Source organism: Chionomys nivalis, chromosome 1, assembly GCF_950005125.1.
Source record: "Chionomys nivalis chromosome 1, mChiNiv1.1, whole genome shotgun sequence".
NCBI classification, from domain to species: Eukaryota; Metazoa; Chordata; class Mammalia; order Rodentia; family Cricetidae; genus Chionomys; species Chionomys nivalis.
Genome location: NC_080086.1, coordinates 161653693 through 161662722, shown reverse-complemented (window position 1 = coordinate 161662722; position 9030 = coordinate 161653693). Strand labels below are relative to the sequence as shown.

Here is a 9030-nt window from a genome sequence, read left to right as displayed (position 1 = left end):
AACTTCCACCACAGACACCGTACAGACTCAGAGAAAACTGAAGGCATTGAAAACAAACCCTGCAGCTATGATAAGCAAAGGTCTACAATTCTCCCAAGGTAGTCAAAACAACATAACCCCAAAGATAAAAACCAGAGGGCTGGTTTGAGTAAGAACAACCCCTCCTCCCAGAACTGGTGCAGATGCCTGGAACCAGTACCTTGCTCTCTATTCTCTCTCCCCTTGTAGCTCACTGTGAACATCTTAAGACTCTTCCTTCCAGTCTAGTCTCTGTATTTACCCAGGTGGATCCACTAGCCAAAGAGGTTTACTTGTTTCTCTTTTAACTAAAGTCCAGAGTCAAAGAAAACTCCTTCCCCACTATGAGCAAGCAGGCGCTCTGCTGGGTAGCTCTTTGTCTCCTTGCAGCAGGTGAGTCCTGGGCTCTGCGGTAAGTTCCCATCCCCAGATGCACATCTTAAGGCCCCTGCTCTGGACAGCAGCACCAATTCCCTCCATGCCTATTTCCTGACTCACTCTTTTACTTCCCCCAGGAACCACACACGGTGCCATCACTCAGATACCCAAATTCCTGATCGGACTGCAAGGGCAGAGACTGACGATGGAATGCCAACAGGATTTTAATCACGATACCATGTACTGGTACCGGCAGGATCCAGGGAAAGGGTTGAGACTGATCTACTATTCATTAACTGAAACAGATATCCAGAAAGGGGAACTATCTGAAGGCTATAGCGTCTCTCGTGAGAAAAAGCCACTTTTCCCTCTTACTGTGACATCTGCCCAGAAGAACCAGATGGCTGTCTACCTCTGTGCCAGCAGCATTACACAGTAGAACACAGCCATCTCCTCTCTATGCATAAATGTGTCCAACTCCTGCTCCCCCTACCAGGTGGCTCTTGGGTTCTCCCCCAGCCCCTGCCCTTTACATTAGCTAGACAATTGAAACAAAGTAGTTACCTCCTGCCTTCTGTACTTTCTGTGGAAAGGTGTAAAATCCAACCCATTCATTAAATTGGCTTCTAAAATTGCACACATATTCATAATACATAAATATACATCAATTACATATACATGAGAGAAGGAGTCAGAAAGACATGGAGAAAGGAGAAGAAAGAGGTTGATTTTTATCACATAGAGCTTTAAGATAATTTTACTGAACATTAGAAAGAGAAAATTGTTCCTTCCCTTGAAAAACATTAAAAGTGCGGTGGAAGAGGGGAAGATGTGGAAATAAACCTTACAGTGATATGTGTTATGTGTGTGCTTCAGTCAAAGGTGTTGGACTGCAGGGGCTGCTGCAGCCAGTTTGGCCTTGTAACATCGAGAAGGGCTTCAGAAGGAGTAACTTCTGTGATTAAAAGAAAACACACACACACACACTCACAAGACAACCACCACAGCAAACAACAACAACAGCAAAACTGAGGAACAAATGGGACAAGAGTGTAACAGGCGTAAGGACTTGTGAAGAAAGAGAGATGAGAAGAGATTGGCAAAGCCGGCCGGCAGGTCCATCCTACTCTAGATGTGATAAGAAGGAGGACTAGGAATAATAAAGCTATTGAAAAACATATAAGTGGGAGGCATATGTAAATCTTTGTCTGGTGGTTATAAAAGAGATTGGGACTGGAGAGGAGTTTCTGAGTCACTGCTGAGCAGACAGATAGATAAAACTATGCAAATAACCTTGATGCTGTCTGTAAGTGTTCCTCTCTATACGCTATCCTCTTCGATTGAATGAGAAATGTAGTGTAGTGTTAATTCTTAGGACTGTTTATAAATATTTATATGATCACATAGCTCTCTTCCTTAAAATATGTAACTCTCCACAGCATAAAGCTGGTATTGCTTATTTTTTAAAAAGTACTCTCAGTAGAAATGTCAAAGAACTCTAGTTTTTCTGATATTTTTTTTTTTTTAAATCTATAGATTAACTGAATTAACCTGGGGTTCCTGGAGTACCTTTGCAGAGTACACAACCTTGACTCTAAACATTATCTTTGAATTTCAACTTCTATACTGGGTTTAGCTTTGAGTTTTCCTCACAACTGTGGAAGTTTAACTCAGACAGTCACACAAAGACCAAAAATCCCAAAGATCTGGTATGTTGTTTTTCTTGTTACTTCAACAGGATGCCAACCAGAAACGATCTAAGGAAGAGAGGTGGTCCCGAAAATCTCATATGTTGCCTTTCTTGCTGCTCCAATAGCATGCCAGCCAGGAGCGATTGAAGGAAGGGAAGTATTTACAGCTTAGTGTTTCAAATGTTTCTGTTAAGGTGGAGAAGGCCAGACAAATGGAGAATGTTGGTCTATAACGGGGGGGAGGGGAGTATAGCATCAGCTTTTTTGTTGTTTTTTTTTTATTTTTTTATTGATTTTTATTGAGCTCTACATACATCAGCTTTTTCTTGTTAATGGCACCAAACAGAAAGTAGAGAGCTGAGGCCAGAACTAGAAACACTGATGCTTGCCCCAGCAACTTGACTTCTACTAGCTAGGCCACACTCCCCAAGATTCCACAATCTCCGCAAACAGAACTACCATCAGACAACAAGGGTTTAAGCATATGAGCCTACTATAGGGTAAATTTTACATTTAAACCTTAAAATGCCACTCTTGACCTCAATTAGCTGCTTTTCTTATAATGCAAAATCTATTAGATGCACCTTCAGCAATCTATGTAGTCTTCCTTTGAAATCCAAGGCTTTGGTTTACCTGTGACCCTTTTCTCAAACTTAAACAAAACAAAGTAAAGGCCCGACCAGAGCAGGAACCTGCAATACAATGGAATTTGGTAGTCTACCATGATAAAGTAGTACCTTTTTCTTCATGATGACCTCAAACTTGGAAAATATCCCTGTAGCCATCAACAATGGAATTAGTAAGTCAAAAGAGTTATACTTGGTGACATGATGAAATTAATTTTTTGAAAAGATCGAATATTGCTTGAAACAAGATGGATGATGCTGAAGGAAAGTATACAGACAGACAAATGCTTCTGTGGAGGTCAAAACTCTGCTTTCCTTTGGCTATGGCATTTGTTTTTCTTAGAGGGGATAAAGAAGTTTTGGAACTCTAAAAATGTGTTATACCTTGATATAGGTATGGCTACATGAATACATTGATTTGTTTCATGGATGAGTTTGGTTTATCACTTAAGAACTATATGGTTGATGATATATGTTCTTTGCCTCATTGGAAATCTTAGATAATTCAAAGTCTCAGGAACTATCTTGGAAAATGGGGCAGAAAGCTTGTAAGAGCAGAGGTTGTGGAGGACCAAAGAGATGTATTGTCTTCTGGTCATGACTGAACCACGGCACTCATGAACTCACAGCAGCCTTGGCTGCCTAGGCAAGAGTTTTACATGACCAAATCAATCAACATTCCATCTTGGAGTAGGGAGGGATTCGTGAGGTTCTTCATGGCTTGACCATGCTACAGTTAATGACTTTGCACCATACATAAGTGTTTAGTGCAAATTAAATTCACTGTGTTATTAAAATAAGGAATGAAATTTAAAAAGAGGCCATAAAATTGGGAGTGGTAAAGAATAGAAGGTAGATCTGAGGTGGAAATAGAAGAACTAGGGAAAACAATAAGGAGTGGCTATGATCAAAACATACTGTATGAATGTATGAATGTGCATTCTCAAAGAATTAATAAAACTGTGACCTCAGAAAGGGAGAGCTCTTGACATGAATGTGAGTGCTGGAAGGTGACATTGGTCTCGTGGCAAGGCACCCTTAAAGGCTAGATGTCACAGCTACCTGAACCTTTGTGAGCTTCTATTAATATTTTTTCTTTAAGTACAGCTTTATTTAGTATGTATTTACTACATTTAGCTTTATTGTCTTTGTAATTTTTAAGTGAAATTTATTTTAATATATGTGTAAATGGAAAGTTATACATCTTGATGGGATTCTGTGTGGTGTATCAAGACATGCATGTATTTGTGATGTTTTAATCACTATAGTTAGTATTTTTTGTTTTATAGATTTTTTCTGTATAAACTAACTCAGAGTAGAGAGTTCACCATGTTCTAACTTTTCTTCTTTCTACATAGTGCTTTGTTACTTGCCTTTAATTACTGATGGCATACATATCCTACAGTAAAGCTGTAGAGCCCCATTCAGCTCTCAGGCCCCAGTACTGAGGGTTTGCTATTGTTGTTTGTTCTACAATCCAGTGATCCCTGGACTTTGACTCTGGCTTCTTTATCAGTGATTCTCACAGATATTAAGATACTAATTGATAAAGAAAATGACACTGAGATATTCTAGAAGAAATAAGGAAATACAGCATGTGTTGACTATTGACAAAAGACATGACTAGGCCATGGTTAATCCATAACTGTAAGACAGCATCAATGATGACACAAATATTATGTTAGTGTTAACTAACATACAACCGGAGGAGAAACACTGCCACTATTCAGGAACAAATAGTTTTTTTTTTATTGAAATCAGGCCTCATACAAGTAGAGAATAAGTTAGATTTTAAAAAATGAGTTGAAAATTCTTCTACCTACTTATGGGGAGGTGAAGGGATATATAAGGTTGCTGACTCTGAGTCCCAATTGTCCCTTAAGTTCTTAGGCATGCATCTGGAGGTGGCCTGCAGGTAACTATGGATGACCAAGGAGGTTACAGGTCCCTGTTGATCAGTAAAGTGGTCTTCAGATTCCTATGGGTCAGTGAGGTGGGCGCAGGTGCCTGTGGATCAGCATGCAAGACCGTTGGCATGGAAAACTGGATATCAAATAGGGAGAAACCTGAGTAGTTAGTACCTCATGAATAACTCTCTTCTTCTTCAGTGTTGGAGAGTGAAGTTGACCAATGTCCTACAACTGAGTTGTAAACACAGCTTAGCACTTTGAATCTTGTTTGCAATGGTTTCAGACCAATTGTGACATTCAGTAAAATGATGACAGCCATTTTCCTTTGTTTTTTCCACTCTGTGAACAGCTCCAATCCCAGAATTGTATCAAAATAGAACTTTATGGCAGAAACACACTGATGGCTAGTGTCATTCCAAGAAAGGAGGAAGGGTTTGTTACGATTCCAGATGTATTTTCACTAAGATGTTCTTGTTCATTGCAGAAAAAGAGCAGTTTCCCTGAGGTAGCCCCATACTAATCAGACCCAAATCAGCCAGAAACAGAAGTGCAGCCCAGGATCAGACAACTGCCCTTCAGCAGCTGCATTAATGTAAATGTGGCTCTAACGATGTTTCTAATAAGAGCTGTTTCAGTCCACACAAACAACATCTATGGGTCCATTTCTACTTCACCTTTCTAACGACTCAGCCACAGAAACCCAAATGTACAAATCAAACGAAAACATAGTGAGAAGGGTGGAAGTGAAAGCAGAGTGTTTTAGGAAAAACAACAAAACAGGAAACCATGCAGCTCATGGCAATTCCTGTGCATTTTCAATACTTATCCATTAAAAAGATGAACCCAGCATGTGCAAAACAGTTTCCTAATCATCATAAACTGGTGATTGGCCAGTAGCTAGTATGACTGTCATTGCAGTAAAATTACTATAAATAATTTTAAATATCATGGTAATGTAAAGACATAGATCACAAATAAGTATTGTCATAATTAAGTCTACTGATATTAAGAGAACATTATGTTATGTCTTCATGTTATAATCATGATGTTATGTTTAAAAGATAGGAAGTCTTCAGTACCATTGTGAAGAAACACTGAACTTGCAGCCTAGGCTCTGCCTGGCCTTTGTGGACACATAGGACAGTTCCAACCTGCAGTTCTAGTGGTTAGCAACAATCCAAAAGTCTTGGTATGAGAACTTTGAGGTTATGCCACAGAGGGAAAGGGTGGATTCTAATGCTGTTTATCAACCAAATACACATCCATTTCCGTTTAAGAAACACACTGAATCATTTTACTGTTACAGATACCAGTGTGTCTTCTGTGTTTAGAAGTAAATCAGGGTGTTTCTGAAGCTTCTCTAGGCATATATGTTTGATCATCAGAGATTGAGATAGTCTGTATCACTGACAAAAACTACCACCAGGGGGCAGACTCTAGTGTTCCTAGGATTAAGTGATCAAGCATCCATCATCCTAGAGCTTGGCCAGACCTCTCTTCAGAGAAGGTGTGTGAGGATAACACTGAAGATGCTGCTGCTTATATTACTCCTGGGGCCTGGTATGAGCTTTGTTGTACCTTGGAGCTTGTGCGTGTGTGCGTGCGTGTGTGTGTGTGTGTGTATGTGTCTGTACTCATTCATGTGTGCAAGTGTATGTATTAACCTGAGTGAACTACTGAAAAGTTTTTATGAATTGTTTGTGCTGATCACATAAGGAAATACATCTAGGGTGCCTAAAGTATATGAGTCACCATCCAATGAAAGTGGTGGATTGTGTCTCAGTTATCTCAGAAGACGCTTGTCTAAGTCCAAAGGAAGACTTTCCAGGAGCTTAAAGAAAGATGATGGAATGAGCCAGAGTTTTCTGGGTATATCTGACTCAGGTTCTATCTGATTCTGGGGCTTCTGATGTCTTTCATAACCTTGGCCTCTGTTTTGGCAGGCTGTGGACTTGGTGCTCTTGTCGATCAATATCCCAGAAGGAGCATCTGTAGGAGTGGAACTTCCATGAAGATTGAGTGTCACTCTGTGGGTGTTCAGGCGACTACTGTGGCTTGGTATCGCCAGTTCCCTCAAAGGGCCTTTGAACTGATAGCAATTTCTACTGTGAGCTCTACAGTCAAGTATGAGCAAAATTTTCCCGAGGACAAGTTTCCCATCAGTCATCCGAACTTAACCTTTTCATCTCTGACTGTTTCAAATGCATATCCTGAAGACGGGGGCCTCTACATCTGTGGTGCTAGGGACACAGTGCTGGGCAGGAACATGACACCACAGCAATAACCTTTGCAGCAGCCTTCCTTCCCCAGTACTCAGAAACTGCATGAGGTGTTAAAGAGTAAAAACCACAGCTCATCTGGTTGAGATCTCTCTCTCTCTCTCTCTCTCTCTCTCTCTCTCTCTCTCTCTCTCTCTCTCTCTCCCCGTGTGTGTGTGTGTGTGTGTGTGTGTGTGTGTGTGTGAAGAAATGGGGAGGGAAGGGATGAGGAGGGAGAACCTTTGAAATGATGCCCTCTATATTCAGGGTGTGGATTCTCACTTCAGTAAGGAAAAATTACAGGCATGCCAGCAGGTCAACCTGATCTAGGCAGTCCTCAAAAGCAGTGGTTTTTTTCAACCTTCTTAATGCTTTGACGTTTTAATAGAGTTCCTCATGTTGTAGTGACCCCCAACCACTAAATTATTTTCATTGCTACCATAGAAACCAGGTGGTAGTGGTGCACGCCTTTAATCCCAGAACTAGAGAGAATTATGAAACGGCAGGAGACAGCTCTCAGGCTCAGGCTCATTCTGATATTTGTGGAGCAGGAAGAGGTTTAGACCAGAGTCATTTGTATAGGACACTCTATTCTGTTGAGCTGCCTGCAGACTGTAAAGGGTGCTCCAGGTTTCTCAGATCTGTGAGTTGTCATCCATACTGGGGTGGGATTTGGTTTTACAGCTATCTCCGAGTCATTTCTGATCCTGTAAGTAACTTCTCACCTATGTTTCAGGATCACCATTTTTGGACTGAGGTCGAGGTGAGAGCAGGTGGCTGACTGCTTTTTTTTTTTTTTTTTGTCTTTATGTTGAACCCAAACTTCTGCCGAACTTCTATCTCATATAGCCATTCATGCTTGTTCTAGTGTGGATTCATTTCCCTAACAAATTAGAGTTGTTCAAGCCACTAATGTCTAATGTTTTCTCAAAGTCATCATTGTGAACAAACCAATTCTGCAATGAGTATGGAGTCACTTACATTCGCACCTTGGCTCTGTTTTGCCACTGTTGCTGCTGCTGCTCAGATAACTCACCGGGGTGCAGTCATTTCAGACTGTGCCTGTTAATGCTGGAACAAAGAACTCAGAGCTGCAGCCTTTCACTATACCAATGGATTCAGTTTAGAGAACTAGTGAAATGCTTCTCAATACTTCAACATCACCAATACAGACTTCACCAATGACATGGATGGTAAGAAAATTTAAGTCTGATCTATGTGAGAACCTGGTAACACGGCTATTGCCTGGAGTCATTTAGTCCCCTCCACACAATGAGCTGAAGAATATCTAAGGCCATCTTCACAGACAGCTTCTGTGTTCAGACCCGACCCCAGCTGCCTCAGGGACACAGCTGCTCAGTGTGCTGCTTTTAGGGAGTATGACAATAGCATTGAACACAACACAGTGCTCACGTCTTATCTAAAGGAGGGTCATGGAAATAAAGTCTTAATAACATGCTCCCTAAACATCTGATAGTATAAACAAAGAGACTCTTTTTTAAGTGTGTACTTTCCATACTTTTATTCCATGTTTTGGGTTATATTTCATTAAAACAAAGTTCACCTTTGAGATATACTCTTAACTACCCTTTAGAAAACACAAACATAGACATACGTATACACATCTACACATGTACACAGACTCACACACACACACACACACACACACACACACACACACTGAAACACTGGACTGTGCTATAAAAGGAGATGCCATAGGGGAATTTTAAGAGATGCTATCTGTGCCTTTTAAGATCTTCGTTTCTGCCCAATTTATTTTCTGTCGCTGTGATAAAGTACTAACCAAAATCAACCGAGGGTGTGGGGGAGGGTTTACTTGGCTAATACTTACAGAAAGAATCCATCTTTGCAGGAAGTCAAGATAGAAGCTCATGAAGGAACCTGAAGGCAGAAACTTAAACAGAGCACTGTGGAGGGGAACTGTTGACTAGTTTGCCCAGTTTATTTTCTTAAACAATCCAAGATCACCTGCCCATGAATTGCACCACCCTCCAAAATCAGTTCCAATACATCCTGTATAAATGTCCACATTCACAGACGAATGTTATAGAAGAATTCCTCAGTCATGTTTCTTCTTCTCGGGTAACTTATTTATGTCGCGCTCATAAAAATTAACCACAATTCCCTT

General features: G+C 40.6%; 1 gene segment (V, D, J or C); it reads left to right on the top strand.

Moving 5' to 3' along the window:
• Window positions 1-357: 357 nt before the first annotated feature.
• The window catches only part of LOC130872023 (T-cell receptor beta-1 chain C region-like), a 448908-nt gene continuing 440235 nt past the window's right edge, over window positions 358-9030 (top strand). The window contains 2 exon segments of the C gene segment in view: window positions 358-411; window positions 534-831. Coding sequence covers window positions 363-411; window positions 534-831 — 347 coding nt within the window.